This window comes from Doryrhamphus excisus, linkage group LG20 (genome assembly GCF_037039965.1).
Source record: "Doryrhamphus excisus strain RoL-2023G ecotype Guam linkage group LG20, RoL_Dexc_Guam_v1.1, whole genome shotgun sequence".
NCBI lineage: Eukaryota > Metazoa > Chordata > Actinopteri > Syngnathiformes > Syngnathidae > Doryrhamphus > Doryrhamphus excisus.
In genome coordinates this window covers 15,570,902-15,595,313 of record NC_136376.1, presented here as the reverse complement: position 1 = coordinate 15,595,313, position 24,412 = coordinate 15,570,902, and the positions used below count along the sequence as shown (strand labels likewise).

Genomic DNA, 24,412 nt, shown 5'->3' with positions numbered 1-24,412 from the left:
AAACAGATACTAATATTAAGAGTCTTGAACACTGTATTCTAATGAAATGCATGCATAAACATTGGAAACATGTACAGTTTAATTGAATACAGGTGTTTGGGGTTTCATTCTTTACAGAACACACTTGCAATAAGAGCTTTGTGTATATTTATAACCTGTAATTTTGCTCCCTGCGATGTGTGTGTGTGTGTGTGTGTGTGTGAGCGAGAGAGAGAGAGAGAGAGGCAACCAAGAACCAGAGCCAAATTCTCTGAATGACAAAATTGAGCAACAAAGACGGTCCTTAATTCAGCATAATGAAATGCGTTCCTCATGTGTACTAAGGTAGAAAATGTGCCCTTTCAGTCACATGACAACATGGGTGTTCTGTATCTATTTCCAGATAGACTGCTATCATACTTTAACCTGCGAAAGACAAACAAGATAGAGAATGACAGCCAGCAGATGTTCTGTAAATAAGATTTAATCTGTTATACCGAAAACGTATAGCAAGTCATATAGAGCCCTATAGTACAATTTTTAATACAAATTACAGTGGGTTTTGGAAATACAATATAATGCATGGGGAGGAAAAAGGGGCGCTACCTTAATATGTGGTGAATACACAGTTAAAGGGTCATTTACAGTTTTTGCAAAGGAATGGGGCCAGATGACAGCACAACACAAGAAAACCTATAAAGCAACCATCAGCACTGATATGTGATAACAGAATCATTTATTGCACACGCCAATCCGTATGAACACATTCAAGAATAAGGAGGACACGGGGGGCTAAAACATTAGAAGTTCATCTTAAAGTAAAATGCGGACTCATGGAAGATATGCGTTTCTGGTATATGTCCCTCATACTTTTTAGCTTTATTCACACATTCCGCACTATACACACGGCACACTTCAAGTGTAGCAATCCACACATGCATACGTTCCTTCAATCACACACATATATATATATAACATAAGTAATGCAGCGAGAAGGGTTCGATTAAATCCTTGGCAGTCTTCTCCTTCAGCAGCAGCAGTAGTGTAGTTTTCATCTCAAATACTCGCTCAGACACTCAACCAATGCTGAATGAGACAAACATGAACACGGTAAAGGCTCAATAGTTTTATATTCTTCACCGTAATTTGTTTTATAGTCTACAGTACAGCCCCAAGTGTTGCATGAAGGTATCTGTGGTGGCACAGGAAAAAGTGTGATGGCACCCTTAGAATCAGAAATAGATCCTAACGTGACATAGGAAAGGGTACTCAGTGCAATAAGTGCAATCCAATTAAATATCACATGATTTGGTTCACTTATCTTAGGACAGGAAGTGAGCACTTCTACTTTATTTTAGTTTTATTATTAGGTTAGCGGCGCTTTATAATCATAACAGGTAGTTATAGTGTTACTTAAAATATCGCCTGTACGTATTCAGAGGATTTTACATCTTCAGCGGGTGAATCGTTTTACTTTTTGTTAGTTTGTTTGTACAGTGGTTGACTTTAAAAAAAACCACATTGCCTGTGCATCCTCAAAAGGTGAGGGGTTTTTGCTTTCATTTATTTTAGTTGTATCATTGGTTAGCGTGGTTAGCGTCTCTTTTGACTTGTTACGACAAGTAGTAAGTTAAGATGTTGCGTTACATTGCCTATGCAGCTAATACATGTTTTATGATGGCAACAGCAATTTAAACCAGGATGATCAAACTCTTTTGTAGAACCCTTGTGCTCTATTGCTTACCATCTAGTTGACTTATTTGATATTATATGCAAATTTCAAGCAATGGAGCTCATTAAGTAAAAACAGAAAGGTTTTACCATTACTTTTGACTCCTCTTTGTCCAAAACCTTTTGAGCTTGGTCTGCAGGAAACTTGAGCATGGAGGTAATCACTTTGGCCATTGTCTGTGAGTGAAATCAACAAATACATTATTATTATTATTATTGTAAGGTAGTTTGTAGTGTAGAAAAATGCTGCATGCACACACACACACACACACACACACAACCAAAAAGAGACACTATGAGAGTATTAAGCGAAAAACCATTATGTGCATAATCAACAGCAGGCCTATGTGCCAGGGTGCATGCACTAAGCCATAAACTCAGGGATAATCAGGAACAGGGCTGCTACACAGAGAAACCCCACCGCTTAACTAACAATAAACAACGCCAGCATGTCTTTAAATGTGTGCGTCATGCAACACATATGTGCTCCACAGTCTGCCTGCAGGACGTCCTGCTCATGGAGGAAGGCTGCCATGTTGCTGTTAACATCGACTGTTGGGAAGCTGCTGGGAAAATCCTGCTGACTTTAGGAGCATGTCAACAGCACTGTTAAATTAGGGAAATCCATGTTCATTTGGATTGGCCACATATTTTGTGCAGCAGGCAGCCATCATTAGACACCCTGGGGTCATGATGTAGAGTTCAATGAAGTAGTTTGGGCAGTCAATGTCGACAACATTAGGTACACATGTTGAACATCGTGTATTCTGCCTATACTGTAATGTAAATGTATTTGATACATATTTGTATTGAATTTCATTAGAGTGATTTTTTAAGCCAGTCAATGAGGATAGCAGCTTTAAAGCAACAAAATCAACAAAATGTAGAAATAGCATTAGTGTTTCTAATTCAGTCAAATTCCCTTTTATTTCAATATCCTAGGATAAGTAATGGAAATAAGAGTTTTCCTCATGATGTGGATTTTCCATACCACAGCAAAAACAAACAAAAAAAACGAACAGAAGACTTGGTTTGCATGAAATGGGCCCAGCAGGGCATTTTAAAACTTCCATAGTTATGAATGGTTTGGATTATTTGAAATATTTTAATAGCGCCATAAAATATAACAAACCACACCACAAGGAAAAACAGCAGCAACTGGCAAACAGAAAAAGCCATTCAACACTGTATTGCATGTATTGCCGTTCTGTGGAGATATTCCCAAAAAAGCCAAACAAACATACTTTTGTTTCCCGTCCCATCATGTACTCAAACAGCACCTTCCTCAAGTACTCCATCTCAGTGGCCTCTGAGAGGGGATCAGGTTTGTTCAGTACAGCGTCTGTGAAAAGAAACCAGATATCTCTATCTAGAAGTGTGAACAGTTCGTGATTGGAGCTCATAAGCCAATGACATGGCTGAAGCTGTTACAAATTTGGCTTGTTAATATATCCACTCCACCTCCACTACTAACGACCTAATGGGGGCACCTTGCACAGAGGCGCAGTTGCAATTAAACACTAAATAAAAGTGCAGGTTAGCAAGTCCAAGCTCAGCGTGAACAGGCAGAATGAGCGTAAAGGTATAAGGGCATTACACCTTTGGAAATCAATGAACACAAAGTGTAATAACATGTCAACGACTACCAACACTTTTTACTATCCACTTAAGACTTGTATATTTTGCTAGCCCATCAGTACAGCCCTGTGCCTGTTTGGAATAATCACTGGGACAGCTACAAATGTTCCCAAAAGACAGAGTTGGGTTAAAGGACAGGGAAAAGGTGACAGACAAGAGCAAACAAATCTTTGCTCCTCTGGCACGCAGTAATGGCTGACCAATAAACCCCGTTATCTTCTACCTGAAAACACCACTGACTAATGTGTGGAGCATCATGTCGTGTTAGATACACCTGTAGAATCGAATGAAAGGTTACGATTACCTGTGTTGTATTATACAGTTTCTAATATTGTACTTACCCATTGAGTAACAAAATCCAAGAAACACCTTAGTAAGATGGAGGGCAGGTCTACACAAATATCTGATTACAGATAACCACATCAGACCAGCGGACATCCACCAGCTGTTTTCAGGACACCGTGTACATGTGCCATAAAAGTAAATACTATTACGGTATTAATGGTATTTACCATACCAATACGGATACAATTTTTCAGCCCATGATATGAGATACCTATGGTACAAAAAAATGTGAACAATCTGACCTCCCTTCTGCATTGAAAAAAAAAAACCACAGCTGTGGCAGTGGAAGGACATACAGTATATCGATCCCTGTAGAGTGCTACAATTACAAACATTAGATTACGGCGGTGTACCTAATAAATTGGTTGGTGAGTGTAATGTATAATGATGAAATAGGGGATGTGAGAACTAAAGAGTGCTGTGTGGGACACACATTAAGCTCCCCAAACCTGCAAAAGCCATTAGATCCAAGGACGGCTGCTTCACGGACAACCCCCTCCCTTCTGACAGCAGCTTGACTTTACTGCAGCAGCAGGGAAAGTTTAAAGGGGGGGATAATTCACTTTATCCCATGATGGGTTTATAATACTTTATACATGAAGATATGACGCTGACGTACAATCCCGCGGGGTTAAGCCACAGCTCTTACATGTCAAACCTTAAACCTTACATTCTCCTTGACCAAAGCCCAGTACAAACCACAGAGCTCATCCTAGGCCTAAACCACACTCAGCCGTATTGTTCTCCAAAGCATTGCTAAACCAGAACACACGGCCACATGCCACAACACCCCCACATACCCCCTCTGCACATCCTGTGCCCCCTCTGATGTGTGGAGGATACATGGATAGTGGCAGTTAAGTTCATTAGCACATGCTCTAGGTGCTGTGGTGGATTTTAGACCCAATTGTGTTGCCAAGGAAAAAAAAAGGAAATGGGGTCCAGAAGCAGAACTAAGTGATTCAAAGAGTTACCTCTGTGTGTGCTCCCGAGATGAGTTACGACTGCGTTCCGGTGGAAGCATTTAATCTTGTCCTCAAGCGAGTGAATCTAAAAAAAACAAACAAAAAAACAAGCAGAGAATCCTAATTTAAATAAACTACGCGACCCCAGCAGGTTGATATATGCTATACTGCATGAGCCTTATTAATAAATGAGAGACAAGCAAGTAGCATTTTGTTGAACGGAAGTTTGTGGGAAAAGTGATGTATAGGAAAGAAACTGCGGGAGGTTGTTACCATCCGATTGTTTATAGGACTAAAATCAAATGTAAACAGAAGTGCAGTGTAATTAAGATGATACCGCAGGAGGCCAAAGAAATATGGGAAACACACTTTGTGCTTCACCTGTCCCTGCAAAAAGTTCATATTGCCAGACCAGTTGCTCACCCTCTCAACAAAGCCCTGCTCCTTCAGTCGAGCTTCACTCAGCAGAGTGGTCTTCTCGGCAAGCTGAACCTGTCGTGCAGATGGATGAGCAGAAGATGTGAGTATGACTGTGGAACAGGAATCACCACTATGTGTGTTCTTACAAGCTTGGTTGTTCACTGATGACAGGACAAAATATGCTTTTATGGCAAAATAGAAACGGGTTAGAAAACATGCAAAGCAGCATCTTACAAAAATGAGTACACCAGTGTTTATTCCAGCTGTGAATATTCCCATTGATCCATCTCTTTGTGCTCTCAGGGAGTTAAATCGATCACACATGGGCTGTTCAGGTTGTTTGAGAAGACGATTTGCCTCTCATCCGATCAGGCTTCATTACTAGAGATGTTCAATCTAGTCTTAAGAACATGGCACCTGCTTGGATGAGAGGCGAAACATTTTCTAAGACAACCTGAACAGTCCGGTTGTGTTCGGTTGTTATTAATTTCATATATGTATTATTGTGTCTTGGGAAGATGGTCAAATGGTCGCTGAAATGAGGCGTGTACTCACATTTGTGACATACTGACAGCTATAAAGTCATAGAGAATGTGTGTCGTAGGTTGGAGAAGGTGGTCTAATAAAAGGCATGACCACCTTGTATAGTTTGATGATTCAACAAGTGAGTAAATGGGATCTACAAATATACTATGTACAGTGAAACACACATACCTGCAGTTCCTCGGTGGTCATCTGTGCCAGTGAGAGGAGGGGAAAGAAAGATTCGGTAATTAGAAAGGAATGGAAATCAGTAATAACAGCAAATTGTCTAAAGTTTCTGCTTATTAGCCAGGAAGCTCCACTTATACCGTACATATAGATTAAAAAAAAAACAAGAAACTTTCCTCCGCTTCAACAGGGTGATTCGTTTAATAGAACTCAAATGTTGGATATTTTGTCTGGATGGGTATAATTCAGCATTTTAGTTTGAGATACAATGATAATGCATATATGTGTATTCATAACGGAAGTTTTTGTTACTTACAGATCTCCAAAAATTCTGGAAATATGGGCTTCTTCATTAGCTATGGCAGATATGATACATGAACGCATACGAACCTACAAATGAAATCATTCCCAAATGCACCATGGTGCTTGCTCGAGTACCACCACTGCAGACAAGGCCACACATAAAAGCCATTGGGTTTGATACAGTATATGCAGGTTTTTACACGCCTCCTGTCATAATCAATTTTCAAGATGATCATCTTTAGAAGACAGTGGGCTTGGAGTATGTGATGAAGGCTGAACCATTCTCCACTCACTCTGGCACATTGTCTGAACCCTGTTCAAAAGTAACTTTGGAGTGCTGCTGTGCTTTTCCGTAGAAAGACACACTGACCCACTGTTTCAATGACGAATGGTTTGTGAGGCCCTTTGCAGGGGAAGGCCTCCCTGAGCATGAAACCATATAATCTACCCATAAGTTATTACCTCACTGGGGAAATATGCCACAGAGAGAAAAAAATTATGAGTAAAGATAGAAGAATCGAAACTTGGCTCTCATAGTACGACATCACCTGGGTCAAACATCTCCCTGAGGTGCCTTTGTCCTACCTGGCCGCCGTCCAGTGTGCATTTTCTTCTATGAGTGTGTTCCTGAATGAGGCCCAGGCCTTGAGTCACCTCACAGACTAATAATTAAGAGCAGGGACAGAGGGTGGCTTTGCAATGAGAAAAAAAAACATTCCTGAGCAATTCAAATGAACTCCGCAGCTTCCGGCAGGCCTTGGCGAGCAGCCATGCAACTGAAGCCAGAGAGACTGATCAGATTGAATATGTGAGCCAATTGTCCCCGAGATGTTGATAACTATGTTACCCTAACTATGAAAGGTATCCAAGAGGGTTGAACACATAAACCTCGGTCGATCACAAAGTCAAGTACCTCTGAAGTTCCGTGGCTCCTCGCTTTCAGCTCCTCTAGTTCCTTTTGGACCTGCCACACTCGGGTTCCCATCTCCTCCTCACGACTCTGCAGAAAGACAACGGCTGAGTCATTTCCTATGTATCAATAGAGCATCACAACTCAAATATGTCCATCGCTTCACCGCCTTATTTCAAAACTCACATCCTCTGGAGACAATCACTTCAAATGAAAACATTTGGAACCACGAGGGTGGTAACAGATGTTGTGAATGACAAAGAGTACCTGTATGACATGCTCATATTTCTGAACTGTTTTGTTCAAGTCTTCCTCCCTTTGGGAAACGGCCTTCTGCAGCTGGATGGTTTCCTCTTGATGGCTACTGATAAGCTCCGCCTCCACAATTTGGGCCTTAGCTGCACCAAGTAAGAGAGATGGCACATTTAACAACACATTCATAATCCTCAGTTATCAATCAGTTCATTTAGTTTAGAGCGGTTAGCGCGCAGGCCACACAGCTAGGAGAACCGAGTTCGATCCCACCCTCAGCCATCTCTGTGCGGAGTTTGCATGTTCTCCCCGTGCATGCGTGGGTTTTCTCCAGGTACTCCGGTTTCCTCCCACATTCCAAAGACATGCTCGGTTAATTAGCCACTCCAGGGTGGACCCCGCCTCTCGCCCAAAAGACAGCTGGGATAGGCTCCAGCACCCCCGCGACCCTCGTGAGGATAGGCGGTAGAAAATGAATGAATGAATAGTTCCCCCTGCTGTAAAAGGCTAACTACTGTACACTATTATTCCAGACATGAAATTCAGGAATGATCATGTTATGCACATTTGAGCCGTGACCTGCATGACCCTGACATGCTGTCAGGTGAATAATCTCACCAATGGCTTCTTTCACGGCCGTGTCAATCTCCCTCTCTTTCACGGCCAGCTGTGTGTTGAACTCCCTCATTAACTGCTTGATTGCCGAGTTGTGCTTCATTTCGATGTCTTCCAATTCTAATCTGTTGGATGAAAAAGGAGAATGGACACGATTGTACAGTTCATTGTAGCGCCATTCAGCTATGAATAATGGCAAACACATCCAATGTTAATGAAACTTACCTGAGTTTCTCCTCACTCTCCTCCAACAACTGTTTCTTCACATACACAAGGTCCTGTTCGTGTTCTTTCCTCATTGACCTGATGTCCTTCTGTAACCTGGTGAAATCTTTGTGGATTTTCTCCTTCTCATTTTTCATCTGATTTAGTTTGCTTTTGAGAGAATCAAAAGTATCTGAATCCGGGTCGGCCGAGTGGTTTTTCACCTCATTTTCCAACATGCTGTTTGCCTGCTGAAGACTGCTGCACTCTATCTTCCTGTCGGACTCAAATGACGTTTGGACCTGCATCAAGGCGGCTTGATGTTGATTACGCTGGTCATCTTTCTGTCTAATTTCTTCTTTTAGAGTATTTATTTCTTCCAAAAGCTCCCCGTTTTTCCTCTCCGCTTCTTTGAGCTTTGATTCAATCTCTTTAAAGGCTTCTGCTTGTCTGAGTTCTGTTTGGTGCAATGAATCTGTCGACATTTCAGCCAGCTTCTCTTCATACGTGCTCCTCAGTTCATCTAAAGACTTCTCCAGCTGGCTCGCCTGGTCTCCTTTGAGCTTGACAAGAAGCTCCTCGAGAGAGTTAGTTTTCTCCTCTAATGTGTGGATGCATTCTTTGCTGGAGGTTTCATTCCTCTTGAGCTCCTCTTGGTTAGCCTCTAGAGTCGTAATAATCTCGTCTTTTTCCTCGAGCTGTGATGTCAGTTGCTTCTTAATTTGAGCAATTTTCTGTTCAGCTTTCTTCTTCAGCTCCGAGACTTTCCGAGCACTCTCTGCTGTCAACCTCTCTGTTTCCTTCAAACTCTCCTCTCTGCTCTTCATCATCTCATCTTTCAGCTTTACAAATTCTTCTTGCCGACTCTGAAGTTGCATGTTACACTTTTGGTTGTCCTCCTCAAGGTGGTGGAGTCTTTTCACCATCTCTTGCTCCGAGTTGCCGTTCTGCTGCAGCTTTTCAATCAACTCCTTCCTCTCGTTCTCTCGGATGCTGTGCTGCTGCTTGAGGTCACGAGCAAGTTGTTCACACTCTTCAATCTTACAGTCCAACTGTTCTTGAAGTTCACCAAGCCGACGGTTGCAGTCCTCAAGCTCCATGGTCAACCCGCTCACCTTCTGCTCCTTCTCGCTCAAAACTTGGTCCATTTCAGACTTGCTGATGGACTGATTGTCAAAACTCGTTGTCAGCTTTTGCAAAGCTTCATTCTTCTCTGAGATAACTCGCTCCAGCTCTGCCAGTCTGGTCTTCAGAGATGCTACAATGTTGACATTCTCCGACAGACTGGCTCTAAGAGCATCTGCTTGCTCAGAAGCTGCTGCTCGCTCCTGCTTTAACCTCTGAATGGTCTCTCCTGTTTGAGCTAAGGCCTTTTGTCTCTCCTCTTCATGCTGCTGCTTCAGCCCAAGTATGGCTTCCTCCTTGTCTTTTAGATGACCTTCTAGTTGATGTTTCAAGTCACTGATGATGCTTTCCAAGTTATTCACTTGCAACTCGTTTTCTTTCAAACCTATGGATATGACTCCATTCAAGTCACTCAACTCCTCAATCTTCTGAGCTTTTTCACTGATTGACAGAGAATTCTTCTCATTCTCGTGTGTTAAGGCTTTGATTTGCTCCATGTGAGCATTTACCTGAGCAGTCACCTGTTCTACCAAAATGCATAGATTGTTATTCTCCTCAGTCTTTTGGCGGAGATTCTCCTCTAAAGTGCAAACTTGATCTGTTTTGCTAAAGACAATATTTTTAAGGTGCAAAATCTTTTTCTGACTACAAAGAAGTCTTTCTGCTAGCTCAGAGACTCTTGATTCAACTGTCTGACAGAGTTCAGAGGTCCTGTCCACCACTTTGGCTTGGACGTCCCTACAGTAATGCTGCATTTGGTTGCTAATCATATTTAATTGCTGCTGGAACTGAGCTTCCATGGCCTTTATCTGAATGGCAGCTTCCTCAGACTTATTTTGCATATCCTCCCGCCTGGAACCTTCAAGGGCTTGGAGCTGCTCCTCTGTTTCCTTCATCTTGTCTGATAGAGTCTTTAACTTCTCGCTGCTCTCTTCCTCTGTCAGGTTGAGTTTGTCCTGCAGGGAATCTCGCTCATTCATAGCCTGACCGAGGTTCCTCTCCACGGACTGCATTTGCTCTCTCAGCACCACTTCACACGTTGACAAACTCTCAATCTTGACCACTGCTTTGTCAAGTTCTTCTTTCAGCTTTTGCGCTGTGGTTTCTTGAAGCACAAGCTCCTCCTTCAGGTTTTTCATTGTAGCGAGTACGTGCTCATTCTCCTCTGTGCTCCTGCTAAGTTTCAAGGAACATTCTTCAAGTTCTTGTATCTTTTCTTGCAGTGTTTGAGAGTGTTTTTCCATCAATTCCTCTTCCTGCTGTCCTAATTTCTCTTGGAAACGACACTCCAGGTCCAGGATTTCACGTCTATGGGTATCACGTAGTTTCTCCACTTCTGCCAAATGGTTGGCTTGCAGCTCTGATACAGCATTGCTCAAGCCTTGGGAATTTGTTTGGGCCATCTCTAATATTTTCTCTTGAACTTGTTGCTCTTTTTGTTGAAGCTCTGTATCCTTCTTTGCTAGCTCCTTTTTCATGGATTCTTCTTTCTGCTGAAGCTTTTTCTTAAAGTTATCTTGCATTTCTTTGGTCTTTTGTCTAAACTTGTCCATCTTTGTCTCCTGCGTTTTCAGCTTAGCCTCCATGTCCGTTGTCGTGTTTTTCAGCTTCTTCTCATGAGCAAGCTTTTCATCCTCCAACTGTTTCTGAAGGCGGGTATGCTCTTCATGCTTGGTGTTGAGTTCTGTAGCGTGTGATTTCGCCTGCTCAGCGAGTTCCTTTTTGCTCTGCTGTAACTGCTGCTCTAATTCTTGCAGCAATAATTCTTTCTGTTGAAGGTCATTCTTTGCTGCTTCCAACTGATGCTGCAAATCTGTCAAGTCTTTCTCAGACTGAACAAGATCATCTGAGATTTTATTTGACGCTTCCTTAAAGCTTGAATTTTCGAGCTGGAGTTGTGATAAAGACTGTTGCAAATCCTCCAGTTGCTTTGCTTTGTCATTTAGGTCATGAAGATTGGAATGGGATTCCGCTTTTAGGCTTTTCTCTGCTTCAGTGAGCGCTTCAATTTCCTTTTCCTTTTCTCTTAAAATGATTTTCAAAGCGTTTAGTTCCTCCTTCAGAGTTTTCTCAATTCCTCCAAGAGACTGCTCATACTCCTGCTTTATATTTACAATCTCTGCACTGTGCTTCGCCACCTGATCCTGCAGAGCTAAACAATGCTCATTTTGGACTTCCACCAACTTCACTTCCAGAAGCTCTTTCATCTTCAAAACTTCAGAAAGCTCAGCTGAAAGTGCTTCCTGCTCGGCTTGCTTTGCATCCAACTTCTGGTTCACCTTCTCTGTGTGAATTTGAATCTGCAGGTCTTTATCTTTCATAAATGTCTCCAATTCAACCCTCTGTTTTTCCTTGAGCTCTTCCAGAGCAGCCATGTGCTGCTGGGTTAGGGTGTCCTTGTGCTTTTCCAGCTGTGCCTGGTGCTCTTCCTTTAGAGCAGACATTTGCTCATTGTGTTTATCCTCCAGCTGGTCGAGCTGAGTGGAGTGTTCGTGGGACAGTGATGATCCATCTTGGGAGATCTTCTCTAAGGAACTCTCCAGCTCCATTATTCTCTGCAAACATGTGGATGTTACATTAGAAGCAGAATCAATTTTACAATGAATGTGCTTTATGTGTGTGATCTGTCTATTAGACGGTATTTTCTTGTTATTTTCAAGACATTCTACAGTATATATATATATATATATATATACTCTCAGACTACTATACAGATACAACAGGGCCTGGCTCATGATCTCTGTTCTAGCTGAAACTCTGACGTGTTTGAGATGGTTAAGGTCAGGGTTTCTGTGGGCCAACCCGGGCTCGGTCTATTTCAAATTTTTTGCTCGGATGTGACTTGGATCAGATTTTTTTCATGTCATTGTGAACAGCACAATTCAATTTTGTCCAATGCGACTCAGACTTATTTATATACATAAACACGATGTGTCCGATCTACTGCAGCAGGTCGTCTAGTATATCCGACCTACACAAAAAGTCCTCATCGAAAGGCGTGGTTACCGTGCAAGACTCGTTGTCTTCCAAAAATGATTTCTAAAGTGTCAGTAAGTGGCTCACAGCAATGTCCCACCACTTCTGCCACCCACACACTCTTCGGAACAGAGAATGGATACTGAAATATCGATACTTCAGATAATTGTCAAATCAAAATATCAATACTTTTGATACTTCACATATGAGTTTGCCCTTTGTTTTTTCTATATTGTAAACCACCCTGCTACTTTAATATACTTCAAGGTTTCCGGTACATTTCCGGTACAATAAATTACTATGATTATTTATGCGATGATTTGACATGCTCTACACTACTACCAGACACATTAGGTGATTTGCACAAAGTATTGGCTCAGTATCGCCAATTCCAGCCTGAATTTTACTTTACCCAGTACCCCAAGAAAACACACACTGCAGCAATCTGATTTTAATTTAAAAAAAAAAATCCCAATTGAGCATCATACGCTGCAGTGTGAACATAGCCCAAACATGTGACTACTCTAAAATTGGGAAACGCAAAACTCACAGTTCTTGCAGCTTCCAGCTCTTGTTGCAGCTCTTTAACGTTATTGTCAGCCTCAGTTATTAGAGCTGTCTTCTGTAATTCTGCATCCTCCAGAGCCAAAGAAGCCTGTTGCTCTCGCTCCTTGGTGAGCTGAGCAAACTCTGCTTTGCACTGCTCCTACATATTGAAAACAGAAATGCCATGGTGTGTTGGCTTCAATTGCCAGTTAATCATTGGATTTATTGTGGAAAAATATCATTAGGACCTACCACAGCTGCACTGATTCTGGCCCTTAGCTCCTCTTCTTTAGCACTGAGAGCTTCACTATGGGCTTTTTCCATGTTGGCCATTCTCTCTTCTGATGATTTCTAATGTTATGAATTGACAATGTGCAAAAGGAGTTCATTTGCAAAATACATGAAATCAGCTCGCTAGATAGAAAGACAGATAGACTATTGGGCAGATGTTATATCCTGACCTTCATGATTGTGACAACCTCCTGTTTGACCCGTGTGAGTTCCTGCTGCAAACTCTTCCTCTCTTCTTCATTAACTCTTTCCGCTTCCCTCATTTGGTCCTCCATTTGGACCTGCAGCTGTTTTCGGGCTTCCTCTGTCTTCTGCGCTGAACTCAGTGCCTTTTCAAGCTCTTCAAATGCTACAATAAATAATACATTATACATGAACCAAAAAATAAGAAAATACTTCCCACGGCAACTTGTTTCGCTCACCTGATTTCTCAGCCTTTTCTTTCTGTTCCTGCAGCTCTTCATTCTGGGAATTAGCCAACTGGAGCCTGGATCGAAGCTGTGCTACCTCCTCCTCTTTCATTTCCAGGGTCTCGTGCATCTGGCGCTTTGTTTCTGCAATCACCATGCCCTATAAACCATTCAAGTTAGTACTCCTTCAATGAGCGTTGTAGTCAGAGTTGAAGACATCTCATCAAAGACATTCAAGATACAGCAGATCCTCGCTGTCCGTGGGGGTTATCATCCGGTACCACCAGGGACCATAAAATTGTCTATTTATGATGTGGCTCGCCTCCCCAAACCCTCCTGCCAGCTTAACATTGATGTTCTCCTCAGAATTTGGATCAACATTTGCAATGATATTATTATTATTGTTTACCGTTTACTATAACCCCCCCTTCTCTCTCGCCATTGTTCATTCATGATACAACCCAGGTTAGCTTTAAACACTTGCTAAAACCGATTTAAAAGTATAAAATGCACAAGGACTCACCACTCATAAATGATAATAGACATTGATCAACGAACAGATGCAATGGGAGTCACAGCACACAACTATAGTGCATTCATGGAACACCAAAAAGTGTGAAATCCCAATGATTGAAAATAACATAAAAGTTTATCGTGTGTACTATCACATATTGACACATTGGTTGCTTTTTGGCCAATGAGACGCGTTCACAAACAATGTGCGGGATCATCTGCATATGAATGAAAACGTGACTGAAGCGTAACCAACTTCAAACTAACCTTGTCCTGCTCCAGCTGCTCGTTTTGGTTCTTAACATCTCGCAATTGATTGATCAGCTTTGTCTTCTCTGTTGTGTGCAATTCCTACAAATAAAAGAAATATATCGGACTATAAATCATAAGTTGTTTTCATAGGTGTCCTCAGTTCCACCACTCACAAAACCTTACGCACAAGGCAAACCTCCACACCGGCCCAGTTAAACCAACACAGTCGACCCAAATTACAGCCCAGTTTGGTGTTAGTGGCAACAGAAGCAGTACGGCTGTACCACTGATGGGTAACCTGCGGCTACTACACACACGGAAGGAAGACTTACTCCCAGCCTGAAGTTTTAAGTGCAAGACAAATCTAAAATTACTAAAAATGTGCAGTCAACCTGCCCTTTGCCACAGTTTTCAGACCATCTGCTGTTTGTTATCAGAAAATGGGAACATTCGAGACGTGCCGGGGAATCCTATCATGCCACTGAAGCTAAATGTTACGAAAATTAGGAAAACAATGGTGCAGATGTGTCACACTGACATGCCATTTGAAAACATGCTGGCACTTAGCCAGACACTGAGGATGTTCGGACTGAGTGATACAGCAGTGCACCGTGTCAACGAGATAATGGGGTCACATGGACTCATAGTGCTTTTATTGACTCAGGCAATATTTTAAAAGAAAAGATTAATGACTCTAAACACAATTTCCAATGACTGGCATTATCTCATCAGATACACTCGATCAGTGGTTCTCAACTGCTTTGGCTGCAGAACCCAACATCACCCTCAATGACTATCAGTGACTCAAATTGCAGAAATTTTACCACTGAAAAAAAGAAAGCAAGCGCATTCACTGACATCGTGATATTCCTTTTTTTGTTTTTTTTTTCTTTTTGCCCCCGGGAAATCCCTGCACTAGATGTCCAAAAATTCTGGGAAAGAAGTAATTTGCTTGTAACTGACGGACAACCACAAGTTTCAGTGTGTTATTTGCAGTGACGCAAGTAGATCCTTGACAAGGGGATTATTCACTGTTTAGATGTGTGTGTTATATACAAGTATAATAAAATATATATTATGGTAAACAGTACAGTGTCAGTGTTATACTGCATATAAAATAACACATAATCCACCTTCATCCTTTCCAGGTCTTGCAGTCTCTCCTGCAGCTGCTCTTGCAGAGTTTCATTCTCACTACCAAGCTGAGAGCTCCGTTCCTTGTATGTGCGCATAACTTCTTTGTACTTGTGCAGTAGGTTTTCCTGCCTCTTCACTCTCTTCTGCAGAGCCTCGGTGACTTTAGTTGGATCACTGACGCCCTCTTCTGTACAAAAATAATACTGCGCCATAAAAAACGGTTTAAATGTACTGAAAACGTGTATTTTAGGAAGATGAAACGTTTGTCCACCTTCGTGCACTTCAGACTCTACTTCTTGGTCCCTCAACGGGCTGGATGATGCAGAGTCAGCATCTTCAGTACCAGGTTGCTCACTCTCATGGGCCACAGTGCCGTCAGAGACTCCTGTAACTCGTTTCTTCAGCAGAGCAACCTGTGAAAAAATGCTTAATTCTTGAAGACTTATTTTAACTGTGACCAATAACTGTTAAAACTGCAAAGTATGCAAATTAAGTATGGTCATTTTGGAATACATTACCAACATACCTTCAAAACTTGTTTGTTTTAAAAAAAATAAAAGGAAAAGGTGAAACTACTGTAACTGAGGTTTACAAAAGATAACACTGTCCTGCTGCTGACTAATGTACTAGACTACATTCCACATGTTGAGACAATCACCTGAGTTTGGAGGACGGTAATCATCTGATCTTTCTCTTCCAGTGCAGCATCAAACTCATCCTGAAGGTGTTTCTTTGCCTGCTGGTCCATTTGCAACTCCTGAAAAAAACATTCAAGGGTTTAACTTCATGAAGGCAGACAGAAATCACGAAAAAATAAAAATGAACTATTGATCGTCAAATGCAATTATGTTCTCATTGTGGCCTAACCTCCCGTAGTTCTCCTATTCTGCGGAGAGCTTTATCTTGACTTTGACTGAGGATGGCCTTGGGCAAAGAAAGTAGGCATGCACTTATAATTACGTTCAGGTACCTCTTCCATCATCTGAGAGAATGTACAGATGAGATCTAATATTTGTTACCTGTGTTTTTTCTTTATCTCGTTGCACTGTTCGGTATGCCGTGACCAGCTACAGGGTTAAAAAAAAAAAAAAAGCACGGTTAGGTAAATGAACCAGTCAACAGGTTGACAATGCAATCATTCTAGAGTTGACTAACCTCTGAGTACTTCCCGCGATACTTTCCCAAGCTGGCCTCCACTCGGACCAAACGATGCAGCAGCTGCTCTTTGGAGAGAGCCTCTGCACTTCCTGGTGACTCCTCAGCCTCGCTCTCGATATCCGAAGGTGGGTCATATGTGGGGGCGCCAGCCGCTTCGTTTTCACCCAAATGTGTCAAGGACTCACGAGAAGCACTCCGAACCAGGCTTTCTTTAGAAGGAGAGCGAAAGAGGTGTTCAGCGCGGCTGGCGCCACCACGGATTAAGGACTCCACTGAGGGAACTTTGAGTTGTAGTTTTTGAGCAAAAGACTGTGGTTCTTCTCTCTGTTGAAAAGTCAGACAAAATGACACACAAACGGAACTTGATAATTGTATTCAAATGACAAAATATAAACAACATGGATCAGAGTGGGTGTTCACGCACATGTGGAGATGCGCTCCCATCCCCATTGATGCTTCCTCTGGGCGACCTGTTTGGCCCTTTAGAGGTACTCTGCAGAGATAAATTGTTATTAGAGAGGGCGGTTATGACAGGTGAACTGCTGTCCTGGGCCAATTAGTCCATCCACACCCAGCATGGCACTCCCTGATTACTCCGGAGGGAGCAATATTAGTATTGCTGGGAGCAATGCAGGGGCAATTGGCACCCACATGCAACTCGGGGTGGAAAAAACTGGAGGGGTTAAATACATAAAAAGAAGGCATCTATACAAAACACAAACAAAAAGGGTTAAAACTCCACTGAGCAGCCATGAGGTCAGAATGGACAAACAGTTTCATTAAGTAGGAGAGTCAGCTTTTGAATTAAAGATGCTTGGTAGTGTTGAGTGCTGTTGTATTAAGAGAGCACAAGAGCGTTATAACTGGGCCAAGTAGAACATCAGCAGCTTAGCTGGTCAGCTGGTCAACGGGTTAAAAGCAGATTTAAGAGTTAGGCAAATTATTCTCTCCTGACTTGTCCAGCTCCAAGAGTCCTTATCCTGGTGGCATCCACACCATTTTAGGTTATTTTCTAATTAGACACTAAGGTGTCCAAAAATGATAGATTTTTGTGCCAATGCTGTGACAAAATCTGCTCTCAACTTTATTTTACAAAATGAATGCAACATCAGAAGCTAATTTAGTAGTAGTACTTTGATGAAGCTCATGTTTTTATTTCACTCACTAGTTCATTGCATGTATTCAAAAAACATGTCACGTCTAGACAGGAAAGCCCATCTTTGTGTCGCTCTCCTCTCCACGCCTCACACAATATACGATGATGAATGCATTCAGAACTCTCAATAGTTGGTGCTGAATTTACTGCAAATAGCTGTCACTTTATTTCAAAACACAAGTTGGCAAATTAAGACTTTGGGTGAGCCTAGTGACATGATGGAAATGGAACATGATAGCGGCGTTATGAATTTGTGGAGGAACTTGTCACAGGAAGTCATTAGCGTAGGAGACTGCAGTCCCTTTAACATTCTTTGGAAAAGCTGGCCTTTTTTCACTTTTTGTCTGTTGGTCGTCTGTTGGAGGACACTTCGCCTTTGGGGGTAGTATCACTGACAGTATGGCAGAGGTGTTGCCTTTATACAAGGGAGTGGCGTAATACTGGGACAGGCGTGTTTCACACTCACTCTTGGTGTGTTCTACACATCATACTATTATATATTGTAATTATCCGATTTTAAAATGCTGCGTCACTGTGTGAAAGCACACATCGGCGCAGCAATATCATGCTTTTCTCGGTTCTGTAAAAAACAACCTGCCACACATATACCAAACCTGCTATCAGCCAAAAAGTCTTTCAAACAACAATATAACCATATTTTTATCAGCAAACTGAATCTCAAATGTCAAATTGGTAATTAAACATGACAATGTCTAAACAGCCCTAATAAGCTTGTAATAAGCTAATTATATTAGCTGTAAAATAAAATAACTGCAAACAGCAAAATTCATTTTGAAAGAACAAAAAGTGACCCTCTAGTCAGTTCCACGGTTCTTAACCTGGGTTTCCTATGAGGTCCAAGATAATTTCATGATTCATAATTATGCCCTAACTTTTTCCATGAAATGACATGTCATTTCTTTTTTAGTTTATTCAAACTTAGCGTATGTAAGAGACTACAACATTTGATAAACACCGTACATTACACACATTGGATGTGTAAAGTGTGTATATGTGAACATTTCTGGAGAGCTTTCATCAGGTTCTTAAAGGCGTCTCGGACTCCAAGAAGTCCCAGAACCACTACTCTGTTATTTTGCCTCGCTGCATGAGAGGGACTCTGTAAAAGGCAGAATTGATGATACTGATGAAATCTGTACTGGACACCACTTCATTAAGACTTTACAAGTGTATTTAACCTGTTTGGTGAGTGTTGCTTCCACTAAAGCCACAAACACATTTACAAAAGTGCTCTTATCTATTTGTTTACTTTGACAATTGGCACAAAATCAAACTGCATAAACAGACCAACAAAAACAAAGCCTGTGATGTACTGTGTATTCACTCCACAGGCTAAATAAAGAGACTTTTAAAAAGAGGGGACCAACAGGCAACCAAAGAGGATGTTGTTGGGGGTCGAAGAGGCAAGCAACTATAAGGGGAAAAGACAGGGGGGCACATTTTGTGACAGGTTGTAATAACAGAGGGGCGTAAAACATACATCAGAAAGCAGACAGGCTACTAAACCACAAAGTAAACAATAACTCCCATCAGACGCAGTTAGCCTTGACAGGAGATGCCTTCTTGTTGCTACATCCAAAAGGAAACGGGCGACAGGAGAGCAGGGAACAAGCTGTCCCTACGTGGGCCACAGTCCGCTACTGGTTCCCCAAAGGAGGAGTAAGGAGGAAGGACCAGGGCAGGAGGAGGAGAAGGAGCAGTAGAGATGCGGAGGAGGAAGAGGCAGGACGTGAGGACAAACTCACCACACTGGCTACCTGGGCCGTTTTGGGTCGTTTTGAGTGGTCCAGAGCAAAGATAGTATATTCAGAGAGAAAAGCGGGCTCTGCTATCATCCCGGCCAGCACCTGACCCCCGTCAGTGCAGTAACGGGCCGAAAGGTGGTGGGAGAGGAGAGGAACACAGACAGCAATGAGAACAAAACACAATGAGAGTGGAACAGCGCTGTGGGGAGTGTGACAAGAAAGAGAAGAAAGTTTAGGATGGAGGGAGGAATTACAGCGGAACCTCTAAAGTCAAATGCCCCTGACGTTGTGTAATTTGATGATAATCTGATAAAATATGTTTCTAAAACCGCCATCATGCATAATGTCACACAAGTTTCCAGTGTGCCTCATGTGACCTCAGTTCATTAATGTTGTGTTGTCTTTACACAAAAGAGGGACAAGCCTCAAGTTATTTTTTTTTTTACTGAGGTTAACTTCTTTTAACACTTGAAAAAGGGAAATGTACAATGTACATTTGCAACAGAAATGTACTAATATTAACTGTAGTTGTATGGCTATTAATAAAAGTTTGGCAACAGTTTGACCTTAAAACAGATTACAGTCATCTCGCTACAATCCCAGTTCAAACATCTCCCGCTCACTCTACCGTGGCTTTTCATACATTAATTAATAAATGAAGGGCTGCACGGCACTCGAGCGGTTAGCGTGCAGACCTCACAACTAGGAGACCCGAGTTCAAACTCCACCCTTGGCCACCTCTGTGTGGAGTTTGCATGTTCTCCCCGTGCATTCGTGGCTTTTCTCCGGGTACTCCGGTTTCCTCCCACATTCCAAAAACATGCTAGGTTAATTAGCCACTCCAAATTGTCCATAGGTATGAATGTGAGTGTGAATGGTTGTTTGATGTGTGCCCTGGGATTGGCTGGTCCAGGGTGTACCCCGCCTCCCACCCGAAGACAGCTGGAATAGGCTCCAGCACCCTCCAGCAAGAAAACTGAACAAATTTTAGGTCAACCAGCAGCTTGGACAAGATAATGTGTTTGACCTTAAAGGTTCCACCGTGTGTCCAAGAATGAAAGCGCAAGTAAAACATGAATAATGGGAATGTGAAACACTTAGTAACATTAATGTCACGAATAACAGTTTGACGTCCCAGTGTGTGTTCTTGAACATGAGCGGGTTTTGTCATTTAAGTTGTCCAGGCAGGAAACAGAGACTTGGACAGGAAAAAAATGACATTTAATAATAACATTGGACTTGAGGTGTAAAAGAAAACCCAATTTCTCCTTCAGCAATCAATATAAGAATACACTTCCAAAGATGTCAAAGTGTTTAAAGATTTGTGAGGTGAAAAATGACTAGCACCATAATGAAAAACCTCAAAGTAGGAGGCTTGAGGACCCAAATTATACAGCCACTCTCGGCCACTTCCCAAAGATGTGTGAATGCAGGAGGAACACAACTCTAAGGGGCACCATCACTAATCTAGTGTTTGTGTACTAATGCACGTAACATACTTCTAAACATCTAAAGTCCTATGGTAGGATGCAGCAACATCCCTCATCCATCTACCTCAGACTTCTCCGCATCCGCAATAAGAGACTGCTAGGAAGAAAAGAAAACATTTGAGGTTGCTTCTTATACACATATTATACATATATTACACATTATAGATGATCTGTTGTGATGCCCGTTCCCGTGCTTCCAAATTAGAAACCTTCTCATCTGGTAGTATAATGAAAAAATACTCATATTTCACTTATATTAGCAAGCTTGGTTAAATCATATTTGATTATGTTTGGCCATCTCTATTAGATGTGTTGGCTTTTCATTCTAATTCATGGTCTGTTGTAGTGGAAAATCATTATGATGGTTGGAGTGAAAGTGTTATCCGTACCTCCAGGATTTTGCAGGCTTTCTTTGTGATTGTTGCGACCTAAAATGTCTCATTATGCGGCAGCTTTTTCAGAAAAGTTGGTTGCAGGCTTATTTTTTCAATTACATTGCATCTGCTTGTGGTATTATCCATTTGTTTAAGCAACATTGTAAGTGTTCTATGGAACCTTAACCCCAAAAAATGGTATTTCAACTAAAATACCCCATTTGCATACAGACGTGGGCATAGTGTGGAAAACAACATGTGATGTTCCATTCGTTTTATTGCCATACAGAGTAACACAACTTAACTAAATGGCAGTAAAAGCACATTCTTTGAAGCAATTATTATTTTACTGTATTATATAAACAAAGACCACCAAAGACTCCCTTATTAACCACTCTGTCATCCACAAATTGCAATCATTTGCAGTTGCAAAGTGCTTGTCAATATTTATTTTAGGTTCCAACACATTGCACCTGCTGTATTTCATACAGGCATGGCCAAAAAAAATAGCATGATTGTAGCATAATAGCATAATTTTGGGCATGACTGTAGTTTACTCGACCCCACTTTCATTGACAAGAGTGGGGAACTGCTGAGTGAGATACATAGCTATGATTTTTGCTGGTAAATGAAAGACAGGGAGAAATGATAATCACGCATCAGAATATCCGTCAATGTAAACAAGGAAACGAGGATGTGGATGCATGCAGTGACACATTTGATGAGTTATACAGTACACGAGCGTGTTTGAGCACTGCTCTTTGACAATTTTGTTGCGTAGATTGGACCAAGCAGGGATTGGTGGAAATGGTGTGAATTGGCATGACTGCAACTTTGCAAAATCCCAGAGGGCGTTGTATTAGACAGAAAATAATGACAAATATTAAGACTAGTTTTGTAATAGATTTGGAACATACAGTGGAGAAATTACAAATCAAATCTGATGATTTGGGTGAAAAAGTAAAAGAACTCAATGGCATCATCCTTGAAATATTGAGGACTAAAGGGGTGCATTTACTAGCTGGGGGGTAGCTTGGGGGTAGGGAGTAGGCAGTTGTTATTGAGTAAGCTCAGCGCAAAACAAGATTGAGAGCCCACAGATTGGGCTCTCACAAAATGATTGCACTTTACTATACAAAGGTGGTCAGGGCTCACCTCTCTATCGCTGGGAGTTGGAGTACCATCATGGGAGAATGGGTGGGTTTGGCTGCTCCGTCGATCTACAGAGCCCGACTGGGGGGGGGGGGGGGGGGGTGACAAAAGAAGAGTTTATAATATAGAATTAATTATAATTAAAAATAATTAGTTTTTTTTTGCACTTTACTAAAAAGTAACAGGCAGAAGCATTACCTTGTTAATGCTAGATATTAAACCTTCTCATTCAATGGATAAACACCTTATGAAATTAAGTGTGCTTTATCTTTTTCATTGATTTCAAAAACAACCACAAGTGTTAGAAAAACTCCATGTTCCATATCCCTATCATTCATATTGTTATTAAAGTTGCAATACATTTGTTGTAAGTAAGTGAGTAAATTTCAGAAATAACAGCCTCTCCTGTCCCACTTCCAATTGCTCTTTGCTGTTTAGCAGGTGATGTTATGAGATGCTACATGAGATCTACAAGAACAAGATTTTAACAATACTTTTTTTTAATAAGTACAAGGACAATATTTTTTTAATGTATAACAATATATTGCAATCTACTAAATTATTTCTACTACATGACTTTTCATTACTGTGTGACTAACAAAGGGGTTCACTCCGTTCATGCCATTGTTCTATAGAATTAATTAATTATTAATTGATTAATTATCGTCTCAGTCAAGATGATAACGAGACCCTTTTTTTCCCCTGAATGAGAACATTTTCCCCTCCATTCATGAGAAACAATTACATTTTCAGTTATAACAAATAGCCCACGATGGCACTAAATGAATTTGCCAAGTACCTGTCAACAAAAGTGGATTAATAGGTGTATTATCAGGTGTATAATCATAATATGTAAATAATTAATGTATGGATATTGTATTTTAATGCATGGTTTACTCTGTTTTTACTCAACTCTATTTTTTAATTTCTTTTTTTCCTCTACTGTAAAGTGTCTGAGTACTCTGAAAAGCGCTATACAAATAAAATGTATTATTATTATTATATACTTGAGGTTGTAACACAGGTTGTAGGGCACGACGTTCCATTGTGAGGTCTACAACAGTGACTAGACAGGAAATGAGCTCCGACAGTCCCACTGCATACAGACAATATGTGCCTGAGCATCCGTCTACTGCCTTGTTGGTTGTGTCAATAAGAGTCACTTCACTAGTCTTCGTGTCTGCTTCTGACCTGTAGGCAGCTGTCGTGCACCGACGGGATTTGCGTGTGTCAAATAAAGCTGCCATGTGAAATCCACTTGCAGGTCGCAATATAGCAGCGGTATAGTCACGCCCACAGAACCGCCGGTTGCAACTGTAGTCCCCTATCCCCTATTGTTCACTGCAAGTTGTTTAAAACAACTAGACTGTGCAGTTAGTGTTTTTACTGCAAGCGCAGAGCAAACTTACAGAACTGCTAAGTCAGATGAGCTTCAGAGTTAGCATGTTGCTAACGTTTACAAGTAAGTAATAGGCCAACATGGGGAGCTCATTCAAATGAGCTTAGCGACGGAGTGAAAGGAAATACACAAATACACTTTAGCGTTCGTCCAGTCAGTTTAGTAAACAGATGTTAGCCTAGCTAGATTGCTCTAGGCACACAACAACTAACCTGGGCCTGTGGGGGAGTCTGCGCGTTCCTCTGCGGTGATTGCTCCTCGTTTATCTTCTGTTTGAGCTTTTTGAACATTTTGTCTCGTCGTCGTTGCTAAAAGTGGACGAGAAGACGAGGACGATCGCTCGGAATGAAGTATTTTGTTTTCACATCAAGTGTTCGCTGTTAGACTTCCTTATTCACGCAGGTGATCGGGCCTTCTGCGCATGTGCGGCCAACGTGGAGGAAAAGTATACGTCAGAGATTTAAAGGGCTAGTCGGTGCTGTAATGGCGACTAAAGAAAACGCCCTGTCGTGGAGTTAAAAAAAAAACTTTTTCACTTCTAATACAGACTGGCGTAACAGACTGGATATGAGCTGTAAACTTTGATATTTTATG

At 41.5% G+C, this 24,412-nt stretch overlaps 1 protein-coding gene across 10 annotated transcripts; it reads right to left on the bottom strand.

Annotated features, from left to right (window-relative positions):
* Positions 1-423: 423 nt before the first annotated feature.
* Positions 424-24,257, bottom strand: golga4 (golgin A4). Of its 10 annotated transcripts, none has more exons than XM_058058481.2 (26): positions 24,031-24,256; positions 22,423-22,500; positions 20,958-20,990; positions 19,404-19,505; positions 16,906-16,974; positions 16,479-16,805; positions 16,343-16,390; positions 16,191-16,247; positions 15,982-16,080; positions 15,595-15,736; positions 15,320-15,510; positions 14,202-14,285; positions 13,434-13,581; positions 13,182-13,360; positions 12,973-13,071; positions 12,725-12,880; positions 8,095-11,753; positions 7,873-7,994; positions 7,270-7,400; positions 7,006-7,092; positions 5,793-5,813; positions 5,082-5,150; positions 4,668-4,743; positions 2,955-3,052; positions 1,801-1,887; positions 424-1,065 (listed from the first exon to the last, which is right to left on the bottom strand). In XM_058058481.2, exons 1-26 carry the CDS (start codon positions 24,106-24,108, stop codon positions 1,048-1,050), a joined length of 6,258 nt encoding a protein of 2,085 aa, XP_057914464.2. In that variant the 5' UTR covers positions 24,109-24,256; the 3' UTR covers positions 424-1,047. The 10 variants fall into 10 exon arrangements, 9 of the variants coding, with proteins under 9 accessions (XP_057914464.2, XP_057914466.2, XP_057914467.2 ...); XM_058058483.2 differs by having other exon boundaries at positions 1,807-1,887; XM_058058484.2 differs by having other exon boundaries at positions 13,200-13,360.
* Between the last annotated feature and the right edge of the window lie 155 nt (positions 24,258-24,412).

Excerpts from the sequence above, each read along its gene's own strand:
- golga4 (XM_058058481.2), bottom strand. The coding sequence starts at position 24,108 with ATGTTCAAAAAGCTCAAACAGAAGATAAACGAGGAGCAATCACCGCAG. Across the intron at positions 7,995-8,094 it reads GAGAGTGAGGAGAAACTCAG|ATTAGAATTGGAAGACATCG; the intron begins GTAAGTTTCATT and ends TTCATCCAACAG. Across the intron at positions 5,814-7,005 it reads GGAGCCACGGAACTTCAGAG|ATGACCACCGAGGAACTGCA; the intron begins GTACTTGACTTT and ends TCACTGGCACAG.